At 36.7% G+C, this 27741-nt stretch overlaps 1 protein-coding gene across 1 annotated transcript in view; it reads right to left on the bottom strand.

Annotated features, from left to right (window-relative positions):
* Positions 1–27509, bottom strand: part of PTPRD (protein tyrosine phosphatase receptor type D) — a 322903-nt gene extending 295394 nt beyond the window's left edge. The window contains exons 1-3 of the mRNA XM_065879889.1: positions 27482–27509; positions 18751–18896; positions 15237–15378 (exon numbers count right to left, since the gene is read on the bottom strand). Of these exons, the coding sequence (XP_065735961.1) occupies positions 15237–15378; positions 18751–18896; positions 27482–27509 (316 nt within the window). The remainder of the gene's footprint in view (positions 1–15236; positions 15379–18750; positions 18897–27481) is intronic.
* Between the last annotated feature and the right edge of the window lie 232 nt (positions 27510–27741).

The raw sequence follows: 27741 nt of genomic DNA, 5'->3' as shown, positions 1-27741 counted from the left end.
GCTACATTCACAGTCTTGATCATACCTCCGTGGAGAAAATAATCTTGACTGAATTATTACCCTTTAAAACAATTCATTCTCTGCTGTTCACACACTCTCCCCAAACTTTAAAGAAAAGGTCATGAATAATAACCTTGATATTTTATAAAGAACATTTACTCAAGCAACTTCAAAGATACAGAAATAAATTATTCATCTAGTAGTGACACATATTTTAATCCTTTTTACCTTCAAATATATATGAACTTTCTAATTACATCAGAAATTAAGGTTACGTTAGGTACTGGGCCATAAATACAAAGCAATTGAATTGCAACAGGCCAAGGAATGTGTCAGAAAGACAACAGTGTCCCCATCAAACTTAAGGGAGAGCTGAGATGTCAGGAGAGTTTCAAATTGTAACCAGGCAGATGAACTGGGTGAAAATTCCATTTTTAAAATTTCATCAAATACAGGGTCTTCATAACATCATTTTGTACTTAATATTTAATATATTATCTTACAAGTGGATAGCAACCACCTCTCCACAGAATTTTAAAACCAATGTGTGAAAGAATGGAGCATCTCAAAATAGAACACAGTGAAAGCTTCCTTCAGATTCTATGGAAGTCTGAAAAAACAGTGATAAACATAGATGAGTTACTATGGTTAACAGAATTATTAACAATGGCAAATGTGAGAAGCAATTCACCATTTCTTATCAAAAAAGACTGTGGATTGTTTCTATCATACACACAACCTAAATCATAAATTTAAAAACTACTCAACTAGAGATACCCTCTTTTCAGAGGATACCTCATACCCGGAACCACCTTTCACGTGCAAGATAAAGACTGTTACAGAGGGTCTAGACAGTTTCATTCTTAGAGTTTTTGACTGAATTACTCTGGCTAAAACTGCTAACAATTCTGGTGTGCTATTAATCTTGCTGGAGTGATTATGTCTTCTATATTGCTAAGACTACCTTCACCAGCTAATCTGAAACATCCAGAATTGCGGCTGGCACAGACACAGCCACTTCCTTATTTAGAAGTAATTTAGCTGGTAAGGCTCTAACGGGGGGCTATCAGTGTATAAAATGATGTTTATTCAAACACCCAATGAGCACAACCATACTCTACTTTCTATAACTTTTGTCTAAAACATTAGTTTTATACATACATACATTCTTTTTGTTAATATTCTTTTCCTTTATGGTTTATCCCAGGAGACTGGACATAGTTCCCTCTGATAAACAGGAGGACCTTGTTGTTTATCCATTCTAAATGTAATAGTTTGCATCTACTAACCCCGAATTCCCAGTCCATCCTTCTCCCTCCTCTCCTCCCCATTGACAACCACAAGTCTTATCTCTGTGTCTGTGAGTCTGTTTCTTTTTTGTAGATAGTTGAAGAATCTTTTTTTTTTAACACAGTCTCTCTTTATAAAAGAAATAAATATATTTCCATCTGAGAATTCATGAAACTCAGGTGTCACAAGATGTAGCATAAACTGATGGCTACTAACAACAGTTACCTAAAATACTTGTGGAAAGAAGGAAGAGAGAGAGGAAAGAAGGGAAAAGGGAAGAGGAGAAAGAAGAAATCTACCCAGTACCTCTGATAAGGGCTGGTCTCTGGAACACCCATCTTATGAGCTGAGAGGCAAGTGAAATTGTTTATACTTCTCAGGAGAAGGAACTGAACTATCATTTTGGAGAAATGTCTGATGACTGCTCATCAAGGGGAAGTACAAAACCTGATATATGGAAGTCATTTATTTCTAGTCTTAATGACTAGGCTGAAGTCAACTTTGGATATGTCACTTGGACAGTCCCAAATTGTAAAATTTACTGACATATTATTTCAACAAATATTTGAGTACATGCTTTGTAATAACCTCTCCTGTCTAGGTGCATACAAGCATGGATAAGTCAAACATAACACCTGCCCTCATGGGATAAGCAATACCAATTTCATTCCTGTTTAAAAGGATCAAAAAGATCCAAGTTGTTTGAATTAGAAAAATAAGAGTCATTGAAGCACTGAAATAATAAAACTGAGTGAATAAACTTTTATAAAAACAGGCATTTCTATGTGTACCTATCCTCCTGCATAAAAGGGTAAATTTAGTTTCTTTTATTTTCAGACTCTTTTGCAAAAAGTGCCATTAAAAGGCACATCTGATAGTGCCATTTCAGCACACAACATACTCAATAGGAAATAACTCACCAGAGAACTAAAGATGTGCCTTCTTTGAGTCTTGCTTTTTTTTTTTTTTTTTTAATACTAATTTTGAAACTGGTACGTTGTCCCACTTAAAGTCCTTGATTTTATTTATTTATTTATTTTATTTTTTTTTTTTTGTGGTACGCGGGCCTCTCACTGCTGTGGCCTCTCCCACTGCGGAGCACAGGCTCCGGACGCGCAGGCTCAGCGGCCATGGCTCACGGGCCCAGCCGCTCCGCAGCATGTGGGATCTTCCCGGACCGGGACACGAACCCGTGTCCCCTGCATCGGCAGGCAGACTCTCAACCACTGCACCACCAGGGAAGCCCTGGTGATTCTTAATTGTGCAGGAATTTTTTTCTTTTATTATTTGTATTTATTTACTTATTTCTCTTTTCCAATATCTGTAAAACATGAAAATGTAAACAGGTTCTGTGATGTCTCCTCAGTGAGAATAGAAATCTGAAGATCTTGTAAATATTCATTTTACAGAAAAACTCTTTAAGAAAAGCAGCCTCAACCATGCCTGTCTTCCTCCTTGTCTCTTTTCTACCATACAAGACAACATGTCACTCACAGAGAATAAGCTCAGAAATTCATTTGATGAATTTTGTAAATAATAACACTAAACTTTATAACTAAATTATATTAAAATAAAAATTATGAATCCATTAGTGTCTTGCAGACAAGACTATTTTGCTTCAGTGATGGTGTTGGTGTTGGTGTTGATGTTCGGATAGAAAGAGAAGCAAAAGAAAAACTGGCCTTTTAGAATGGAGGAATAAAACATAACCAGATGAAGTTCAGTTAACAGGGGGTCGGGGGAGGGATCCTACGTGAAGCGTACAACCATCCTTATGGAGAGTGCAGCATGTGTTCACTCCATGAGCACATTATATGTTAAACAGAAGAGGAAGCAAACAAAGCTAAGATACTCTCCATAAATGTAGGGACTCAGAATTTTAAACATTTGGCAAAGTCCTTTTAAGTCTGCTGATCAAAGGAGAGTGAGTCGGGAAAGACATTCATCCCACCATCTGTTAGACTCACATCCACAATTAATATTCTTTATCATATATCTCTTAGTTTTATCTTAGTGGTAGATCTAGATTCTATAACACTTGAAACATGAAATTTTAGAGGTCTACTTTATGAAAACAAATGCAAAAATACTACTTTTGCAAAATTTAGGGAAAAAAACAAACAAACATACAATCAACTGGACATACTACTAGGCCCTCCCAGGGCTTTGGAAGGCACCAGGTAAGTGAGGGCCTTGACAGTGAAGTTTCCTTAGCTGCAGGGTAAATCTGTCTCTACCTCAACTCCACATCAGATTACTTCCCCTCCACCACACCCCTCCAGATTTTCTGGCACCAGAACACGGCGATGGTTTGGTGAGGGCCTTTCACCAAGGAATCATCACTGGAAGACACAAGAAGAATGGCCTCTGGGCTCAATCAACACTGTTTGCATGTAGTTGGTCAGGCTTTTTAAAACATATCATATCAACATACTTTGTTTATTTTTGAGTTATCAGAGCCATCTTTTAAACATGTTGATACGAAATTAAGACAAGACTAGCTAAACCCCAGTCCTACTGGGCAACACTGAACGTCCTCCTACCTCTTTGTAGCTGGTTTACAGTAAATTACTGCAAAGAATAATTTAAGTCCAAGTGAACTCTTCCTCCTCAGCAATGATTTAGCTGTTGATAAGCTGAGACAAGGGATTTCCATTTGCTGTTGAGTGGGTAAGTGCTAACTTTATTCACGCATCTTCAACAAAGATTAATGGGCCTCCCAGTTAAGTCCGCTGTAGCACTTGATGTCAGTTTATAACAGGCTTGGCAATACCTGGAAATTCAGATCTATCATCATAAGATACTATGACATGCATAAAACTCAAGTGTAAACAGAAGGTTCTTTAGGGTACAGGGTTCTAACCCAAGTTGTTAGGCCTTAGGAAGTAACAGATCTAAGAATGTTCCTGTTTTGAAGTATACGCTAATGGATTTTCCTCAAGGGTAGAAGCACCTGAACTTCCATGTTTTTTAATAAATACATATTTCATTATGAAAATTAATTTTGTTTAAGGAAGTTGTCTGAGGAAGAAGATGTTTTAAGGTATTTTATTAGCACACATTAAAATCATTTCCTATTTAGGTATGCTTTGTCATCTCCACCCAGAGCAAAAAACAGTCGTAAAAAATGGTGCTGTAATAAAAACTCCTTTTACTATTAGTTGGGAGAGAAACAAATGGGAATATTACTTTGAAGGTAATTACTTAAGCTTTTTATTGCATCATATTTTCTCAAAACCCAAGCAAAGTATATCCCAAATCTTTCTACGGATAAAATATAATTTTCCCTCAGAACATTTTTACTCTTCAGGAAAAAAAGGCAAGTTTAATTTTTCTGTCAGTTGAGGTGCCATACGTCAAACACATTTTACATTTCAACAAACCTTACTGTCATATTGATGGAATCTTCAAGGAGACATCAGACCTTCTTATGCAAGTACTAACTTAGAAAGGCGTAAGCTGAATTACTGTGAGCACACCTCTAAAAATAGACCTCATTATCCCCAATGACAGTATATATGTATAACTGCCTTCTCATTTTGACCAAAATTATGGTTTCTGTCAAACAGAGATTGTAGCTTCCTTGAAGGCAGGTGGTGGCAATGTCTTTTCCATCTTTTTAGTCCCAACACTTGGCGCAATCCCTGGCATAGGGAGAACCATATTATCAAATGAATAAATTCATGAATTTAATATAAATTGCTTCTCGGGCACTGTGTGCTTATCTTTGACGTGGAAGCAATGCGTTCTGTTATTTCTGATTTTTAAAAATAAAACCTTACATGAAGTAGTTCTGGAAGAAAAAATATTTAGAAATGCCTTTGTTAAAACTTGTCATTTGCTCACTCAATCAACAAATATTTACTGAAAACTTATAACATGTTGAGCACTGTGCAGGGTGCTCAGTCTTGAGCAGAGAACAGTCCTGCCTTCATGACACTTCTAGTCTAAGTATGGGAGAGAACTCTGTTGCGGATAAAAGAAAAGCTTCCTCTCATTTTCTCTTAAGTACACACCCTTATCACTTATGTCAGGATGACATTCAAATTTTAAATACTCTGCGGAACCCACAGTAGCCAATTGGCGGCTCACGCATCTGGCCCATAGAATTATTAGCGGACAAGGCAACACAACTTAATGACTATAAAGTATGTGTTTCCCTGGCCTTACAGAGATGGCTCTGCCTGTGCCAGAAAATTCTGCTTTACAAATACGGCAGTGCCCTTTAATCAAAATAATTTAAAATGAATTATTGATAATTGTAATATTACTGGTAGTAATCGTATTGGTAAGACTAACGATATCCTCCATAATGACTCACATTAACTGAGTGCCTGGCACTTTGCTAAAAGCTTTACGTGGATCATCTCCTGGAATCACCCTCCCAAGTTCAGGCAATAGGTCTTATTATCTCTACTTAACAAACAAAGAAGCTGAAGCTTAAGAGAAATGTGAGCAAAGCCACACAGCAAATAGTGGAGTTAGGATTTGAACTCAAGACATCTGTGGGCAGAACCTGAACTCGTAACCACACCTTTTTTCACTTCCTACATCCAAGGCAGTAGCATAACTGGAAGAAGAAAACAAAAAACAAACAAAAATCGTTTTCCATTACCTCTTTAAAGGTTGAAACAATATATGAGATTTTCCCACTTCTTCTAAAATACACAACTAATGATGCTGCATTTTCAAAGACGTTAAAAAAATTAATGGTTTTTATCTATTCTGTGATCTGGGACAGTCCAGATATAAAGAACAGAAATCCCATTTTAGGTATGACCTTAGTTTGACCTAGGCGGTCCAAGCAACTGACTATCGGGTCCTAACGTACAAGAATTCTGAAGGCTATGGGAACGTGTGTTAACACAACATTAAGCACAAATGTACTAGGGGAAAAAAAGAAGTTAAAATTCTTAGATATTGCATATTAGACAGCATTGTACCAATAAATAATCTTCAGTTGTTCCAAATAACTTGGCAATGCATGTATATTTTCAGACTCTCATATTACCTTATTTCCATGTGAAAAGCTGATTTTCAGTCCTTTGGACTAAGCAATGTTTTATAAGGCACAGAAAACTTTTCCAGAATTGTCAATCCTACCCTTTTTCCCATCACCATAGACAGGTACTATTCCAGACACTGAGGATTCAGCAGTGGACAAGAGGGCCAAACCAAAGAGCTCAGCTTCAAACGGATAATGGGAGAAGGCAACAACTTTTATATCTGAGTCACTGTGCCACATCTAAAGATAAGGAGCTTCAGGTTTAGACATAAGTAATGTGTCTAAACCCATATAGGTCAGAAACAGTGGACTACTAATAGGAACCCATGTCTATCTAGTTACAAAGAGCATTCTCTTTCCATTGTGATTCCCTCTGTTTCACTACCTCTCTTTGTAGTGTGCATTCCATTTGCCTTGATTTTCTGGGTCTCAGTCACACTCTCCATCCTACAGTGACTAATGAAATAATGTTCACTTTTGTCCATTATATGTAGAGTGAGATAAATTCCTGCTCAAATGGTCTCAATGCACTGTATGTGTTTACATAACCATTTCTATATACCCCTCTTTATATGTATACATTCATTTCACAAATATTTGTTGGGTGCACAATAAATGCTAGGAACATTTCTAGGCCAGAGAAAAATATAATGGAGCTTATAGGCAAAGGGGGGAGGGAAACATAAAAGTTTCAAGAAATAAAGAATATAATTTCACATATTGCAAAGTGCTACGAAGCCAACACGTCATATACACACACACCACGCTATATACATTGCATGTATAAAACATATATATATATATACACATACATATCTATGCAAATATATTTCCCAAACAGAATTTTTGGTTTAACTATACAAGGTGTAAGTATTGATAAATAACAATCAACTTTACTAAAAGCTATCAAGTCCTTATGAGCTAATACTTTCCCACTATATTTAATTTTCTAGTTGTCTGATTGATCTGTGGTTACCCATGCCATTAAACAAATACTCAAACAAAAAGAAGTATTAATACAAACTTAGAAGGATAGAAAATATCTGAAAATTGTAATAGTAATTTGCTAGTCTCACTCATGATACACAGTTTCACTCTTTTAAACAGCTCTTTTGGTGCTATATTCTGAAAAAATGTAGGCTCTCTTCTAGGAAAACCCAAACTGAGATCAAATTTTATTGCCTGAACACACACATATCATCATGTATGTGAGAAAACAAAAAAATTAATAGGGTTACCTTGTGGCCAAAGTCTACTTGTTAAAAAAAAATCCACTGTGTGAAAATAATATATGCATATTTAATGCAAGGATAAAGTTTTAAAAATCAAGGGTAAATGTTAAAGATACAAAAAATAAGGGCATGGAAAGTTCTGAAATGTAAATGAAAGCACAAGCTCATTTAGAAAGATCACAGATAAGACAGTCTTTAAATTGTCCTGCTATCTTTAATAAGATGTATTAAGAATACTAGGATGTATGTCATCATATTTGTGTTTAATGTGGCATTAATTCACAAGTCTTTTTTTTTAGTAAGATAAAATAAGTTACTTGCTCTTCTAAGGAGCTATGTAACTAGGATTTTCATAATTAAACCCTAGATGAGGCATTTGGTATATCTATGCCCTTAAATCCCCCCAAAATTATGCATGTACAACTTTGAAAACTACATCTTAATTAGTAGCTTAAAATAAAACTAATTTTGAAAGCCAGAAAGTTGAATTTTTAAAAATTGATCAAATTTTATCAATGAAAGTCAACCAAATATCCAGTTTTAAAATATAAACATCAATTGTATATAAAGCACCGTGAATTGTTTGATACGTTACTTTAAGTATTTTAGTAAACCTCTGCAAATTTCAACTCATATAGAGATGGTCAATATTAACTTAGTCACATGATTTCTCATTTGTGTAGTTTAATCTCTTTGGCCAATGAAGTATGTCCCAACCTCATTTTCTTCTACTACTACTCTTTTAACTTCTACTCTATTCTGAGCAACTACTGCTTATACCTACCTGTGATGGTTAATTTCATGTTCAACTTGACTGGGCCACAAGGTGCCCAGATACTTGGTCAAACCTTATTTTGGGTGTCACTGTAAGGGTGTTTTGGGATGAGCTTAACATTTAAATCAAAAGACCCAGTAAAGCAGACTGTTTTTTTCTAATGTGAGGGGAGCCTCATCCAATCAGTTGAAAGCCTGAATAGAACAAAAAGAATGACCCTCTCCCAAATAAAAGAATTCCTCCTGCCCAATTGCCTTCAAACTAGGATACTGGCATATTCCTGCCTTCAGACTCAAACTGAAACATCAGCTCTTCCTGGGTCTCAAGTCTGGGTCTGCCAGTCTTCACACTATACCATCAGCTTTCCTAGGCCTCCAGCTTGTTGACTCACCCTGCAGATCTTGGGTGTTGTCTGCCTCCTTTATAAGCCAATTCCTTACAATAAATCTCTTTACATATATAAACAAAAAAAGTATAAATATGCATATACTTATATTGGTTCCATTTCTCTGGAGAGCCCTAATATACCACCCACACCCACCATCAAATATTTAGCAATTTCTTACCTGTGTATGTAATCAGGTTCATGAAACTTTCTCTACCCCTAACAGTCTCTCACACTAGCTCTGCCTGACAAAACCCTACATAGTCTTCAAGCCTCAACAGAGACCACTTCCCTCCCATGATGCATCATCATGGTGGAGTCTTTCCACTTTGCACACCCATAGCACGACAGCACTGTTTTCGGTCACCTCTGCTTGTCTGTGGGTGGTGAGCTGGAAGAACATAGCTCTTCCTGGACAATGTCTTATACATCAAAAGTGAGTATCTGAAGGGCTAGAATACATTGTCACAACATGATACGGCAGGGATTATTTCTGACTGGGTAAAACCCAAAGGAAATCTTAGCTGTGTGACCAAGAAAAAAATCATTTCAAACTCTCTGGACCTTGGTTTCTTCCATCAAACGTAAGAGATTTGGCTCGGTACACCAAATTCCCTCCCAGCTCGACATTTCTAGGGCTCCATTAACAAATCAATCAACAGTAAACACTCACATGACTCAATATTCATTTTAAAATGATCTTAAATAATATAATATGAAGCCTAAAGTAGAAAACTGTTCTCACTTAAATGCAGTAATTCACAAGTGCACTCATTCTCTCTGAGCCCTTTTAAGACATAACCCCAGCATGGAAAAACAAGTGATAATGATTAAAAGAAAGCAACATGCATCACCAACAGGAAGGTCCTTAAAAGACTGATCACAAGGGAACACTCAGAGCCTCAGCTCACACACGCTCATTCTCCGAAATATAATAAGTTTTAATGTTTCTCCGCATTAGGGTCTCCATGGAACTGTTCACCTGGGCTCCTGCCTTTGTCAACACTGATACGTAAAGAGTAGTAGTTTTTTGTAAGTACTACTGAAAGTCAGAAGTTTCTGTTTACTTATATGGCTCTGCCCACCACCACCTCTTTTCAGCACGGAAGTGCAGTACTCAGAAAGGCTTTATCGTGTTGGTATCAATGTATTCCAAGTACTCAACTATTTTATAAGCCTTTTCAAAGAATCTTCACGCGGTACCGTAATTGTCAGCAAGTTTGTTCTGTGTTGGCCATCCCTCTTTTTGTTTCAGGCTTTCCTAAAAATCCTTTTGTGCGACAGTGAAGCAGCTGTGCTTTGTTCTTTAATGTTCCTAGCTCGGATCCCCAGCCGAGACCATTTTATAACATAAACGGCAAAGTACCATTTTCACAGCAGGGACAACTGTGTTCATCTTCAAAAAGAGGCATTAATAAAATGAGACTGTAACGAACATGCTAATTCTGATCACAGGGTAGTGCACGATGGCAGAGAGAGTTGACTGCCTTCTCCCTGAAAGATGGTAAAAGTTGTTTTTGTTTTTTAAACAACTGCTATAATGGCTTACATTTTTTTTTTTTTTGAAACAGACATATTATGCAAACATTTCTCTCCATTTCCCAGTGAAATGCCTTTTCTGTCTCATCCAACTGCTCACTGTGTGTTTTACTATATCAGTAACAGTCACCTTCAGGGAGCAGGGAGCATCTTTTTTCCATCTTGCAAGAACTGACTTGTTGAAATAAGCATGTCACCAAATCACAGAAAGCTAGAAAGCAGGGATCTGAGTGATCACCAATTCACTGCCTTCCCTGTGCACATGGCGCCAAGATAAATAAAGAAGTAAAAGAACAGGGAAGTTAATAGATTTGCTCAAGATGTCACAGCTATTGTGGGACAGAGCCAGAGCTGGAACTCAAATTACTGGAGACCCGGACTTGAGGACTTTGTGTATTATGTCTTGATGGTGATTATTCATAAATTGTCATGCACGTATGTGGAGTAGATCCTCAAATATAAGTGCCATTTCATAAAGTATACCTGTAAAACTAGGCAACTCAATTGTCTGTTTGGTCAGCTATCTTTTGTTGACAACAATTTTACTTTGTGTGTGCTCCAGGAACAAGCTAGAAAATAACAGCAACAATGGTATATATCATACTCTGTTTTCTCGTGGTAATGCTTGTGCTGGTTTGGGGATCAGTGTTATTTCAGAATGGGCAAGTCTCAGAAGATAATCAACTAAACTTAGAAAAATGACATAGTACATGCTGTTTTGGATGACAACAAAATGTGTATTTTCTGATTACTACCTAAAAAAAAATACCTAAATTCAAGAAACATGACATTTAGACATCTCAGACTATCAGAGACAAAGCTGACTAAATTTTTCTAGAACTTTCTCTTAGAGAGGGGGAGTCATGTGAGCAAGAAAAGGGGAGTCTTTTTTTTTTTTTTTTTTGGCCATGCAGCACAGCATACGCATATGGAATCTTAGTTCCCCGACCAGGGATCGAACCTGTGCCCCCCCGCAGTGGAAGCACAGAGTCTTAACCACTGGACCACCAGGGAAGTCCCAAGAAAAGGGGATTCTTGATGTCTTTCTACTTGTCTAAAACAGGCAGATGCTCCTGGACTCTTATAGGAAAGAAAAGTCTATGGAAGGTGATATCTCATTTTCCCTGTCCAGTGGCAGACAAGATATATCTGAGAGAACATTTTCATCCCCAGTTATCATTATACGGATTTATATTTACAAGTAATGTAATACCTTTAGACAGGAGGAAACTGTGGCCAGTGAACCAAAGATTCAGAAAGAACCAATTCCATCTGGATGATAATCTCTCTTCTTAAAACACCCTCTCTGGTCCTATACTTTGCCCTTCACTGAAAGCTTAATATCAAATCCAAAGTCCTTAGCAGAATCCCACAATTAGGTAAGACTCAACCCTTAATAACCACTCAGTGAGATGTGAAGGCCTTCACTTGAAGTTCTGCGTAGAAGGGAAACGTGTATGACGACTATGCTCAGCCCCTTTAAGTGCTATAGAACTATGGAGATGGTATGTTCTTGTGTTTCCACAGGCAGGGCAACCAAAAAAAGTTTTAAAAGACCTGGAGGCCGTAAGTACCACATTCAACCCCCCTTCTCCCACTACTTCTTCTATGAACTGCAGTCTACAGCGTATAAATGGTAATTGCTCAAATATCTCATTCCAGGGTATGTTCAGCCTGAGCTTGTAGTTATCTTTCCTTATGAAAACAGTTTTTCAGAGCGAGGGTAATTTGAAACAAGCTACACAGGGAAAATTTTCCCTGAAGTACTCCCTTCAATGCACATGGGTGGTCAGAGTATTATGTCAATGTCTTCTGCGTTAGCTGTACAGGTCAGATGATTAAATCTCCAATTAATTAGGTCCTCTAGTGGCCTGTGTGAAATAAATTAGTGATCTCCATCCAGTCCACTTAGACGAAACCCATCGTGACAGCTGGCACATTTTTGGCATTGTCAGCAGAGTGGGTAAAAAGTAAATGACCCATGTGGACAAAATGGGCATCTAACGATGGGTATGGATGAAAAGTGCAAAGTATTTTCCATCCACTGCAGAGCAGAGAGTTTGAGTATCTGCCAATGTGATTTGCAAGAAAAAGTGAACTTAAAATGAGCACGAAGCCCATCAACTATGGAATGAAACTCTTCACGTTCATCTAGTTAACTGTTCACAACGTTCATAATCTAGAAATGTCAGTTTACCACTGGAATGTTTGTAAAGACTATTACTAATAGGATTACTGTTATTTAGAAATTTTAAACAAAGAGGTAACTCTAGGAAACAAAATAATTCCCAACTCCACTTATTTCATCCTATAAGGATATATAAAAATATTCTATTTTAAGGTTATGTTTAGACTACTTTTTCATTATCCAAAATACCTTTGAGTTTTTCTCATGAAACATTTCCAAAATTGCTAAACATAGTCTTAAAAAAATAAGGTTTAAGTACTTTACTAGAATTATAAATTTTCATACAAATGTACTTATATATGACAGATATGCACATAGAAAGTCAAGATTACATTAAAATTTTCAAATGTATTTGTTTTATGTGGGAGCTAGCTGGATAAAAGCAAATGAGATGGGAGGACCCCAGTCAGCTGGGAGGCAGGAAAACATAAATCCATATGAATGTCTATGCAAAGTGATATTTTCCTCCAAATTCTTGTTAATTCCTTCCTCAAACGCATAAAGATTAAGTCAAGCCAAGTGACTGCCACTGTTTCCTTTTAAGGGGTTTGTTCAGGGAACTCAGAAGGCGAAAACACCTAAAAAGTTTCTAATAACTTTTACTTGATTGCATCTTTGTAATACATTTTCTACATAATAGCATTAGTTATAAACTACATGAAAAAGCAAAGATTAAAATTTTTAAAGAAGACCAGCGAATCTGATTTAGCTTCCTATATGAATGGCCCCCAAAATTACTCAACGATCTTCAGACCTTTTATCTAAATTTATGTGAACATATACATGTATATCCACATATGTACATATTACAGTGTGTATAAACATGGTCTCCAAGGTCCCTTTCAGCTCCGAAATCTGACTTCTAACTCCTAACTGCTTTTTTTTTCCTAAAGTCTTATTCTTACCTAACAGATTTTACTCCTCTCTTTACCTTTACAAATATTTAGAATTCATTTCTTTTAAAACCCATTCATACAGTTCAATTATCTATAGTTCACAGACTATGATTGCTACTCTCACTGATTGGGCTTCCTGTCCCTCATGAGTTGGAACTGGCTTTCATGCTTTAGAATTGGTGCCTATGAGCCCATCTGGGAATAAATGACCTTATCTGGGGTTGTATGGCCTGAACTGTGGTGGTGTCTCTGTGGGGTGAGTCCTTACATGGCTGTCTGTTCCACACTCCATGGGATTCACCGTTTCTGACCAGCTTTTATGTTAGCTTCTGGGTCCTAAGTATCACACTGCAGAAATAGTGCTAGAATTCTTACCTTGTTCAGAAAGCTGATCTAGCTCCTCTTATTTTATATAGGTCTGTGTCCTGCTGGAGAGTTAAAACTTCAGCCCTAAATCATATAGTCCATTTGGTTATTATCTTGGTTTATAAGATTACAAATTGTCTCTTATCCGAGGCTCTCTCTCTGTTTTGAGCACCTGGAAATTTCTTTCACGTTTGTAAACCTAACCACACATTTAATTTTATTTTCAAATATTTTATCAACATGTCTATATGTTTACAGGGGGATGGAGAATTTCCTATATGAACACAGTGTGTCATAATGGCCAGAAATGTAGCTCAAATTTGACTTGTTTGTCTTTAAGCAGCATTCTGTTACATGCAATTAAAAGATCTATATCCAGTTGGTCAATATTTCCCCTAAGACTTAGTAAGATTTTATAGTACTTAAAGCACATTGTAGGATGTATATGTAAATATTATTTTCTAGACTTCTCAGATTGACTGATTAATTTTGGTACTAAATAGATCTAAAAGAAAATATTTTTCATTGTATAAAACATACAGAGAAACATACATGCCTCAAAGCGGGGGTGGGGGGGATGGAATGGAGGAGAAATGCTCTCACTCTATATATGTTCCTCTAAGATTATTCAATTATGATCTCTTCTTTCTAATTCCATTCATCTGAAGAAAGGCTATTTTACTAAGTTGTGGAATCAAGCAAAACAAAGTTCAAAGCAATACAAAACAAACAGACAAATGCAAGTGTGTATGAGAAAGAAACAAAGGCACAGACGGTTAGTCTGGAAATGTCAACTACGACGCAAGCCAAATTAGGCAATGTTCTTATCTCTATACAAAAGATTGAATTATATATATAATACAACAGAGCATTATTAATCACTAGCCATTATTCTCTAGCACTGTCATTCTAAAGGAAGTCTTGGAAGTAGACACACCGTACTACAGATTTAGCAAGTCATCCCATGCTTCAGGCACACTGCATAAGCCACATAGCTGGAAACACAGAAGGGGACACACTGTTTCCAATCACTTTGCATCAACAGATGTTAGATCAAGAAATATAAAAGACTGAAACAAAACACTGTTTTTGGACATAAAGAAGAAAGGTGCCTTTCTTGTTCTTGATTCCTCTGCTTAATAAGAACTCATCTTTAGGTAGTAGATATTCCTTTAATTTTGCAAACACCAATGTCAGCTTTGGTAATTTCCAAAAAGCAGTTGCTGACCTAGATATGAAAAATCCACACACATGCAAAACAGTAGCATACCCTGCTTCCTATCAGGGCTCTTTACCAAAAATCAAAATGGTATCTGGCATTTGAAATCAGCCCTTCTTTGGGACTTTCTTTCCTTTCCCCGACTAGCATTTTTTAAGTCCTAGGAGAGAAGGCACCCTCTGTCTATTTAAATAAAGTTTGACCCTAATCAGTATTTTACTTCAATTCATTTCCCATTTAAGTGTCATGACAACTGTAGTCTTTTCAATGGTTCTACAAAAGAACACCTGGGATACAGAACTTCAACTACACAAGCAGCAGCCTTGCACTTGAACACTTACCTCGTAAAACTGTGAGTCTGGTGGATACACTTATTTCTCCCACGTTATTCGAGGCCACACATTCATAAATTGCCTCATCTCGCGGAGTCCGTAAGGGTTGTATTCTGAGAACTGATCCAGATCCATCGTCAAACTCTATTACCTATTAGAGGAAACAATAGCTGTCACAGGTGTTGTTACTATCATCTGCCTCTCAGCTAAATCTCTTAATGCAGTGGTGAACCAGCCATTAGGCTCAGAATAAACTCAGAAGCATTTTGAGACTGAATTTTGATACAGTGATGAAACAGAATAATTGATCTAATGTACTGAATCCTATGCGGCAGAATGGAAAGACATGAAACTACATATGCAAAAATGTAGATTTCTTGTCTCTACAGAAAACCATCCAGGGTTTAATCATGAAAATATTCTAGTATATGTATCTAAAGCAATGTGACCTTTTTATTAATTTTGCAAGAGACTTGCTGCTATGATGGATACACTTCTTAAATTATTCTGTCTCTGATAGCACATATGCACATGTGGATCCATTCAGTAACTGGAAGATAAGGTGAAGAAATAATGTATGCCACCACTGATAGCTCTTCTGGTTTAAAATGTCTTATCCTGAACAGTATAGATGAGCAAACCATGAAGAGAAACTGCATAAATCTAGTACTTAGGCAGCCAATGAGATGGCTTTCATCATAGCCCCAGAGACTGATGGCATGCATTAATTTTGCCATAAATCATTCCAGTATTTGTTTTAGCTTAGCATTTTCTGCATTTTTAGGGCATTCTTGCTGTAAAATGGAGGCTTGCTTCACCAGGCAGAAAATTAATGTCCTAAACAGTAAGCCTGAATTCACTATCACTATGGACTCTACTTTGAAACAGTTAGGTATTTGTCACCTACTCAAGTAATACTTTTTAAAAATTATGTTGATAATATTGATAAATATGCATACAAAACTGGAGAGTCCTCTACCTGTCTTTTCTATAACTCTGCTGTGTTTTTTCAGCTGTTCACTGAGATGGTGGTTTTTTTTTTTTGCATTTCCCTATGAATATATCCATGTGCTTAAATTGTGAATAAATTAAGAATGCTTTATAAATATATCTACTAGATGATCAATCCCAGATTCTGTATGTAAGTGTCAACATACGGAAAAAAGAGATTGAATGTTTCTAAGATATGGCCACTTCAAGTCCTTTCCGCATCCCATTTACATTCTAAATTCACAGAGATAGTCAAAACATCCCATTTCTCAGTGCACCACAATTTATTTTCAACTCTATTAAAAATATCACACACTTTAGAATGAATCTACTATGCATCGTGGGAGAATAAAGTTTCATAGCTACTGGAATCTTTGTCAAATATGCTATAATTTATATATATATATATATTTGAGCATCCTATAGCTTAATGTAGAGAAAGGTTTAAACATCTTTAATACTAATTTAAATTTTGATTTTTTTCAGTTTTATTGAGAAATAATAGACATACATCACTATATAAGGTTTAAGGTATATAGCACGATGGTCTGATTTACATATATTGTGAAATGATGACCAAAGTAGGTTTAGCTAACATCAGTCATCTCATATAGATACAATAAAAGAAGAAATGTTTTTCTACTTATGATGAGAACTCTTAGGATCTACTCTCTTAACTTTTGATTAATTGTTACGTGTCATTGCATGCTTACATTTCTGAACTACTTCCTAGGTTTAGACCTATTTTCTTCAACAAACAATATACACATTCGATGCTAATATTGTAATCTCCAATTTGCAAACCCGATTTAACACCCAGTATTAATTATGTACCTACTCTAGACCAGATGCTATATTTGCCACTGGAGATAGAAGAGGGAACAAAATCAGTCTCACTCATACTCTCATGGGCCTTAGAAACTAGTGAAACCAAAAAATACAATATACTGTTACAGACATGAAGGATTCACAGCCCAAGACTCAGTACTATTTGATGTAGCCGCTTTGTGTTAAAATAATTTTTTCTGGATGTTTATTTGACTCTCATTAGGAATTATGTACTGAGCAGACCTCATGCTTTGAAATGTTTACTGTTATAATTTAAACTTTGTTACAAGAGTTTGTCAAGAAGCCATCATCACTAGCAAGCATGATGTCAAACTTCTCTTTGACAAAGAAGTGAATTTCATTTAAACTAAAAAGTATATGTGCACCAAGTCACACACACATCATTTCCTATGACAATGTAGGAAATATTTCTCAAAGATTAAGATATTCTTGTTGTTTATGTTTAAATCACTGTAGGTATCTGATCTTCAAACAAACAAAATTTTAAACTTACCATTTGTAAACTACAGGCCAGATTTCAATTTTCACCAGTGTAATTATGCTCTTTATGCATTTGGTCCATTTCCTGCTCTTTGAGAACTGGTGAAAAATGAATAAACTCACAATGCTCTGAATTTTGTCGTTGCTATGTTTCATTTAACTGGGAATTGTTTTAATTTGCCAAACTGTGAATTAGGCTATAAAGTAGTCAGAAACTCAGGTAAGAGGAGGTGAGTTTCACATTTTGGGTCAATTTGGAGGTCTAAGTGCTCTCTAAAAATCAATCTATCCTCTTCATATCTTAAATTACAGGCATGATATTGTGTGCTTCTTCCAATTTTTCTCTAAATAGCTTATCACCTATTTTTCTCCTCCAGAAGGAGGAAATTTATAAACCATAGACTCCTTAAAAACACCCAAAATAATATCTGAATTATGTATCATCATCTTCAATGCACTAAGCTTTCCTGAATAAACAAAATCGGCTTCATCCGTAGGTTTATCAACTATCAACCTGGTTGGGTATGTTTCCTTCAGAGCAGTTCTTCACACTAACATGCTGGAGCTAAGTTCTCTTTCTAGTCCATGCTACCTGTAAAATGCAGGTGTGAAGTATAGTGGACAAATAAATTTGCTGTCCAGTATCCGTTCCCCTTCTTTCGGGTAACAGGAACTTGAATTCCCTTTGGGAAAACACGACTCCTTCATTCCAAGCCATGGGGTTGGATGGAACTGATCTCATTCCCAGTAACTGAGGTAGATTCTGATTAACATAAATGAGTTAGTCTGTACCATCCAGCTGTCCACACAGACTGGTTCAGTGATGAACACGAAACTCAATAAGAGCCAATAGCACAGAAAGCTCTCACTCATCCTCTAGTTTTGGATGTGGGAGGATGTGAGACTGCATCTTGCCATCTTAAGGGGAAGCAGTCTGAGGATGAGGTTACAGATGGATGCTAAGAACACTATTTGAGCCCTCGTACAAGCACGACAAAAGTCAGTCATCTGAACTCCCAAATTCCCTTTTTTAAAAAAGCTGAAGCCATCTAGAGTGAAGTTTTCCATCACATACACCATAAGGAATGGCATATCTCAGCGATTACAACACCTTGTATCAGAGAAAAACAAGCAAGTAACGTACAAACCAAAAATTCAGCAGTTACATTCTTCCCCCAGAGAAACAGAACAATGGACCTAATACCTCAAATCTCTGATTGCTGACTTTCTTTCCTTTTTTGTTCCAGACAATTTTAGGTCTTGGGTCTCCTGTCGCTTGGCAAATGAAAGAGGCAACTCCACCAGAGACCCCTGTCTGGTCAACGGGAGTTCGTGTAAACCTTGGAGGTGCTGAAATAAAAAGAAATAAACATCACAATTAGATGGAAAGTGGAAACACAGACTATTACCCCACTGCCACTGCTCTCTCCAGGGCCCTCAACCCTATTTCAGTCCATACATACATACATGCACATATACAAGGATTATAAAATTAGGAAAGCACCTTTTACATTTGAGGGTAGTTCAAAGGGGACGGAGGTAACTTTCTGGTGAAGTTATCTGCTAGTGCTTTTATTGCTGAAATCCGTATTATGGCAGAGACGCAATAACGTTTGTAAAGCAACATCACACATTAATTTTTACTACCAGTATTTTAAAAAAATCCAATTTGTCCTCTGTAACAAAATGAGCTCATCGATCAAAGTGAGTAAAATTTTAGCTCTTTGCTTTGATGCCGCTATCAGGACACTGCCAGAAAGCAGCAGTGCCACTATTAAAATTAGGGACATTTAAGAGAAATTCTAGGAAATTTTAAAGAGACAAGAAATACAGCCCTGAGTTAGACGGTTTGGCAAGAAATAGAAATAGGATAATATGGTAAAGTGACTCTAACCCAGATATTGTGTGCTGCCTTACTTTCAAATGAACTCCACAATCTGCATAAAAAGATGAGTCAAGAAGCCTCCAAAGTCATAGCAAAAAAAAGAGTTTCTGTAAAGAAAGATGTAGACTTCAAGATTCCTAACGACGAAAGGCTAACAGTTGGAGGTTTTTGAAATGTCCTCTGTCTCCTTTAAATGTTCCTAACATACACTTTCCCTCTTAAAAGCCTGCTTGTTATCCACCTGGTATTTCCGGATCTAGAAATCTATTATATGAAAATTATATAAAATGTAGACAAATCTTTATGGACAAAGATATTAACCATACATTTTATTTACAAAGATTGTAAGTACTCAAAACATCAATTATTATAGGAATTGATGGTGAGATAAACTGGCATAATGATGGAATGTCATACAAATAGTAAATGTTGTAATTATAAAGTTTTTATTATATGCCATGAGAAATACTTATGACTCAATGGTAAGCCACGGAAGCATCACACAAAATTACAGATGAGAGATATCAGGTAAAGAAAAATGCACCCCAAAATGGATAGGACAAAATATGCTAAAACATTAACGATGGTGGTTTGGGAGAAGGTATTTTAATTATTTTTCCTACTCTTCACATTCTTCTTGCTTCTTTGAGTTTTGACAATTATGTTATAGTTGGACATATTTTAAACTCAAAAACATTTTACTTTTCTATTTTCTTACCCCTATTACAAATTTTCTCTTGTCTCCGGCCAGTTTTCAATGATACGTCATTGAAACAAGGTTTTAGTAACCATAGCTAAAGTTTATTTTGAAAACTATCCTTAGATTCTAAGTAAGAAGAAAATAGCAAAGTTCATCATTGTTTGCTCATCACCAGTATCTTCTCTGCCTTGTTTTCATGTTTCCCCTGTGATGCTCCTGCTGGCCTGATGGTGTGTGTCCTGACCCTCACCTTGATTTTCCTGGAGTCAGGGAAGCCAGATTTCCTTCTCAGCTCCACCATTTTGTATGTGTAACATCTTGAGGGGGTGCCTAACTTTCCTGTCTCTTAACTGTAAAAATACGAAATGTGAAATAAATTATCTTGCAGAGATCCCTTCCAGTTTTAAGGTATTAAATTCCACGATGAGGGAAAGAAGGGAGAAGAGAGGTGAGGGTATCTTTGTAATGCTGATGCTGGGAAATGAGTCTCCACTTCATCAGGAAATTCAACTTGGTGTTGGTAGAACCGGTGAAAACCCAGGTACCTGTTTGTTCAGAAACGCTAGGAACGAAAGTGGGCTCTAAAAATGCTGCTAGATATCACATCCAACAGCATCTCAGGGTGGCAATACAAACTGGATGATTACCAGAACTGTGAGCAATGTTTAAAATGATTTGAAATTGATTAACAGGGAGAGGAATAAAATACACAGTACACTGATGTCACTTTTCTGTCACAAACAAAAAAGATACTACAAGTTTTTATGGTTTTCATTCTGCTGTTGCAAACAATGCAAATTGATAATCACCACTTGCTTGTCAGCATCTAAATGGAAATTATAATTATGAAATTAAAATTCCTAGGGAGTTTCCCTGGAAAAACAAAATGTATTGCGTTGCTATTTTAAGTGGTACAGCACTGTCATTTTTAGGTACTTTCCTTTTTAAAGTCCATAGCTTAAAAATTGTCAACCCTAAAGGAAAATTAATTTTAACAACCCAGCTTCCCATTTAAGTTCTGTTTTGAAATTTCTCACAAGAATGCATGGACTGGGTGGAGGGCTGTTGCATAAAATGACTATGTACTAATCAGAAATTAAATAAAGAAGGTAGGATGCCATTTTTGATGCACTGGGATTTTTTTTTAAGGGAAAGTATCCTATTTCTCATCCTAAAGAATGAAGGAAATTTGGAGATTCTGACAATCTGCAAATAGGCAACAGTTACTCGGGAAAGTGCTTCCTAAATACTGAGTGGGGACAGTAAGAAGTCAAACTAATATAAAACCTAGAAGTCTTATTTCTAAGTGGAAAGCATAGGAGGCAAGCTCCCATGTTCTCAAAAAGGGATGCAACTATCATTCCAATGTTCAGATGTGTTTTTCTTTTATCTTCATTTTCTGGTCATACCTTACAGTTCTCATGCAAACATTGACAAGTTTAAAGATATGACCACTGGATGCTACGGCAAGGATTTTTTCTTTTTTTAAAACTTAATTGATAATTTTACTTTTTAAAAATTTTTATAGGAGTATAGTTGATTTGCAATGTCGTGTTAGCTTCAGGTGTACAGCAAAGTGAATCAGTTATACATATATGTATATCCACTCTTTTTCCATTCTTTTCCCACACAGGTCATTACAGAGTACTGAGTAGAGTCCTGTAAGGATTTTATTTCTGAAGATGAAGTCAAGTAATAGAATTAACCTAAAGAACTGTGGAAAATTTATTGAAATAACCAGTTAGGATCTGTTTCAGATCTGGGACTGTTTTTCTAAATCCCACTACACCCCACCGTAGTGACTCAGTATTCTTCAAAAAAGCAGCCCGAAAAGGATCCTTAAATTTATTCTTTAAAAACAAACACACAAAAATGAAATTGATCATGTTACATTTTTTAAAGGCATATCAATTATTTGCACACAGCTTTTTTTTAATTTTTAAATTTTTTTCTAAATATATGTTAAAAAAAAAAATAGCCTTCACAGACAAGAAAGTCATGACTTTCTTATGGGATCTGATGTCAATTTTCCTACATTTGTCAACCAAGTCCAAACCATGGAAAGGATAAATGCCATTACTCTATGATGCAAGGTTAACACTCTAGATAATATAGTAAAATCCTTTCAGTGAGCAGGTTTGTTGCATAAATAATCATCTTGGCTGGTCAGATGCTAACAGTGATGCTGTCAATGCTAGGCAGATGGCCAAAGGAAACAGATGAGAAAGAAAGAAGACTAAACATAACTCCAACAAACGCTAGAAGCAAGTAAGAATCTTCATTCCCAGAGGGGTCTAACAACACATAGCACCCACTCCCCCTTGTCTGTATCTCAGTTTAACAGAAGAAACTAAATGAGTCTTCTGCCTTCTTTTGTCAAGGGTATGTCCATATTTAAGTCATGCTCTGAAGATGGGAAGAAAGAGAAGAGAACCCACGTAAAAGAATAAAACAAAGACTTCCACTACACAGTCACACAATAGGACAGCCTCGGGTCTTAATAATCAAAGTCCCCATGATTAACCCATGAGATACAACCATAAATATTACGCTTGGTTTAAGAAAATAAAGAACTATCAGGAATATAAAGACGGAGAAAAAGACATTAAAACTTTACAGTCACCAATATTCAGATAAATACCCTTCCATTATTGTAGCTAAATGCCATTGCTATCCACCTAGAGCTGCCAACATTGTGCTCTGCAAAATGCACTTCTGTTCAAGCTGGTTTTGACAGGTAAGGAGTATGACCTTTTATTAAACCAATGCCAGGCAGAGGTCAGATTACTGTTAGACCCAGAAAGTCTATTTTCTAAATGGAAAATAGAGAAGCTCAACATGCATATGAGTCAGAACAGAGGCATGCTGGATATTCTAGAACGTGTCTGCCGTGCTCACGTGCTGTTCAAAGACTGCATTCTCGGGATGCATTCACAGAGCAGACAGGAGCTCCAGGAATCAAGTAGATTATTATTTCCTACACAGCTTGAGAGGAGCCACAGGCTGCTGATTGATTTTTCCTTCTAAGAGGTTAGATTGCTTCTTACGAGTATAAGCAATGCACAGTACCTTTAATGCAATGACTGTAATGTTTTGATGCCATATCAGGTCTCAAGTTGCTAGGCTTTCTGAAGACAAGATGATAAGCCCAAAGAGCACATAAGGTGATTCAATTCAGGGGACAGAACGTACCAAGACCAGCAAATTGCCTTTGACCATCCTTAACAAACTGCTCAAAGACACAACCTTCCTTTAGTACACTACATTAAGTAGAACTAGACATTAAGTGAGGAGAACACTGACGTCCACTAGTAGCATCCATGGAAGAAAGGGATTTACGAGAAATTCTTAAAGGTTAAGAAGATGACTCAGGTTTGTGGGAACTTGACTGGCCAACTGAGAATCACTTAAAACAGGTCCCTGGAAAGGACCACATGTTACAAAAGTGAAGAGATGAAATGATGGTGCCGTTTGCCTAATTTAATTCTAATGAATAAGCCACTTCTGCAGACATCAAGGAAATATGTGGCACTGGGAACAAAACTAACAGCATGTAAATACTTGGCTTTGTTTCTTTCAGCTGATTAACATTTCCTTAAACAGAGAGTTTTGATTTTAAAGGGATATTTGTCACAATAATGTACTTAAAATCTTGAAAGGGGCAGGTTAATAATGTTATTAAACGATACTGAGGGAGAGGATGAGGAAATGTTCAGTAAAAATATATAGGTAGTCCTGTCTTTAGGAATCTGCTTCCTCCCTAAAAGGTATCTGTAGAATTTATGAGACTGTCAGGTGACCTCATCTCTGTTCTTTCTTTTTCTGCAAGAATCAGGGTGAGGGCTCTGAAGGGAAGCTCAAGAACAGGGATCTGGAGGTCGGTGAGAAATGCAAAGCATAGGAGGTGAAGCCGGGCTGATGCTAAGGGCCATGGCCAGGTCTGAAGGTTTAGGGGGACAAGAGCCATTGTCACAGGGTTTACATTCCCGTCCAGTCACAACACACTCTACTGCCACTGCCCCAAACATAGAAAACGGCCAAAGTTTGTGTAGATGATGGATTTTCTGTTCTGATTCATTGGGGTAGGTAGCAAAGTGTGCCCAAGATAGCAGTACAACTGTACAGGCTCATGACAAGGGAAGAAGGGGGAGGTCCCAGAGTTGATGTTTAACTGTACGGAGGGCCAGGATCCGGGCACAAGACACCAGGCTGGACTGGTTTCCATGGCAGATGTTCTACATAAACCCGGGCCTGTGGGGACATCTATCCTATCACATGGAATCTGAACAGGGTCACCTCTGACATCCATGGCCAGGATGGACCTTCAAAGTCAGACTATTTTTGAGCCATCTATGATATTTTCTTTTTAATACAACTCCACAATCTTTTAACCTTAAAATCTGATTTCAGGAGCATTATACTTCAAAATGGGATAAAGAAATAACTACTCTTCAGTGAATTCCATGCACTGGACTAAATGTTTTCTATATCTTATATGCAGTGTTTTCCATAGTCCTGTAAGAGTATACCATTACTCCTATTTTATAGAATTTTAGAAAGCTTTATAGTACTACATAAATTTAGAAGGGAAGAAAGAGTCAGGGAGAAAACGGGAAAAAGAAAGGAAGGAAGGCTCACTGAGGTTTAGCGTGAATCATGGACTTTTGATCTAATTGTGAAGTCCTGATATTTTTACTGTGCCAAATTAGAAGATGGAAAGTTACAAAGATGCTGCACGGACAATATGGTATAACTCGATTTATGGTATATTTTCAAATCAAATCTGTTTTACTTAACCATAAAAAGTATACTGGCTGTTTTCTCAAGGGTTTGGTAAGTACTTTGTGCTGTATTACAGCAATTATTTTTCATTAGGTAAGTGAGAAAGTTCACCCAGAATGCGCATGGAAGTTATTTTCCTAACTTCCAGGAGCCGACTGAAATCAGGGATACATAAAGTGTGATGCCTGGGCAAGAGACAAAAATCAAAGCCACAAAATTCAAAAATAAATCACATAAGTTCCAAGTGTAGTATGGTAGAATACTTTTGTAATTTTCTACATATAAGTTCAATTTGTTCATGATGGCAAAAGACAAGAAAGTTCTTGACATCAATTTCCTCTCTTCCTTTTCAAGGCATTTTGACAACATACTCTATGCATGTCTAGACCATTAATTTTTTTTAACATCTTTATTGGAGTATAATTGCTTTACAATGGTGTGTTAGTTTCTGCTGTATAACAAAGCGAATCAAGTATATGTATACATATATCCCCATATCTCCTCCCTCTTGCGTCTTCCTCCCACCCTCCCTATCCCACCCCCTAGGTGGTCACAAAGCACCAAGCTGAACTCCCTGTGCTATGCGGCTGCTTCCCACTAGCTATCTATTTTACGTTTGGTAGTGTATACATGTCCATGCCACTCTCTCACTTCGTCCCAGCTTACCCTTCCCACTCCCCGTGTCCTCAAGTCTATTCTGTACGTCTGCATCTTTATTCCTGTCCTGCCCCTAGATTCTTCAGAACCTTTTTTTTTTTTTTTAGAGTCCATATATATGTGTTAGCATACGGTATTTGTTTTTCTCTTTCTGACTTACTTCACTCTGTATGACAGAAACGAAATTGACTTATTTGTAGATCATTAATTTTATTAAGGCTTCAACTCCCAATTCTCGGCTGCTAAAATGATTACGACAGCATTCTCCCATTGGATAAATAGACGTCTATGCCTCTGTATAACTATCAATATTTAAGGTGACTAACGATTGATATGTATACTAACAGAAAGGAAGGGGAGAAGGAGAAAGGGAAGAAAGAAAAGACGACAGGAAGAGATTTGACTTAATGAAAAGGTATCTCCCACTTGAACTTCTCCTCAATGCCAGGTCCTTATTTCTAATGTTTGAAAGACTACCTAGTAACATCTCAAAATCATTATGCTGAAAACACACCATGCCATCTGCCTTCCTAATCCTACTTCTCTTCCTAAGTTTCCATGTTTGTTTGTGGCACTCCCACTCTCCCTAACACTCAGTCCTGTGCTTCAGCCTCTTCTTTGTCTTCCTGGCCTTTGCCTCACTATCATTCAATTATTACGTCCTATAGATTCTGCTTCTAATATGTCCCACTCCCCTTTGTTTTTTAACATCTATTCACAATGACCATGATTCTCCCTTTAAGCTGGACATTAGAATCACTTGGGAACCTTAAAGAAGTAAAAAGCTATAGGTGCTCAGACCCCTCCCCAGACCAATTAAAATTGAAAGTCAGTGGATGAGGCTGGGTGATTAATTTCAGAAGATGCCAATGATCAGCCAGGATTGAGAATCACTGAATAATATCATGATATCTGTGCTTTCCCTTCCAGTCACCCTAACTTCAAGTTTTTATTGCTACAATCTATATTACAAATTACTGCTGATCCGATCCTTCTTTTCCTTTTCATTCTTATTCTTTCAGGTTTTGTTAAACGCATCTATGATTAAAGCTCTTTTCCACTCAAAATAAATAAATAAACAAACAAACAAGCTTTAATAGCTAACTGCTGCCAAATAAACCAGAAATTCTGTTTGCGTTTTAAGACCTTTCAGAGCTGCTGTGGACCTACTTTCCCAAATATGTTTCTACTATCGCCCATCAGGAACCTATAATTCCCTGCGTCAATGCCTTGGTATAAGCTGTTCCCTTATATAAAATGCCTTCTCCCACATTTTAAAATTTATAGAATTTACCCATTTTTCAATCCCAAATTAAATATCTGAAGTTTTCTTTGATCCTCCCATTTGGATAAGATCCACTATTCTTTTAACTCTCTTATCATACTTTTTGTATTTCTCCTATGAGTTAAAGCAGTCTATCATTTATTACAGATATTTTATACATGATATTTTATACATATGTATTTCTCTCTCTGCTCATTAACTGAACAGGTCACAGAAAAGCATCTGTGACCTGGTCATCTCTGAAATCTCGTAACTCCTAATCCCACCAGGCACATAGTAAGTGTTCAATACATACTTAGACGTGATAAAAGGCTCTCCAAGGTACTATACCCTCTAATCTTTGACTATACACTTTTCAGTACTTACGATGCATAATATTGTTGTAAACATGATAACTGTGCCTCCACTTGAATTATATTTGCTTAGAGCTTGATAAATTAGCTGAAGAAACAAACTTCAAGTAATATACATTGACACGGCAAAATACTGATGTGACACGGTGGGAGACTAATGGATCCATACCAGGTCAAAAGTTGGCAAAATACAGCATATCCAAATCACAGATTCATGCATTCTACTGTAGGACTCAATTCAGATGAAGTATAATGTAATACAACGGATCTCACCTCTTTTATGAATATCATTGTACCTCATTGTTACCACAGAGCTCTCCTATTTTCTGACACTTTGTTTTTTTTAAATAAATTGACTTTATTGTTCTGACTGTACATTTTAATTATAAGTACATTAGAAAACATAAATAAATTAAAGGAAGGCATTTTAAAACATTCTAATGGTTATCGTTTTGATGAATGGCTTTTAAGAATTTTTCTATGTCCGCTTAACATATACTGTCTACAAAAAAGGAGATTATACTGTATGATTA

Source organism: Phocoena phocoena, chromosome 6 (genome assembly GCF_963924675.1).
Source record: "Phocoena phocoena chromosome 6, mPhoPho1.1, whole genome shotgun sequence".
In the NCBI taxonomy this organism is placed as follows: domain Eukaryota; kingdom Metazoa; phylum Chordata; class Mammalia; order Artiodactyla; family Phocoenidae; genus Phocoena; species Phocoena phocoena.
The sequence above is the reverse complement of the archived record's forward strand: the minus strand, read 5'-3'. Positions and strand labels throughout refer to the sequence as shown.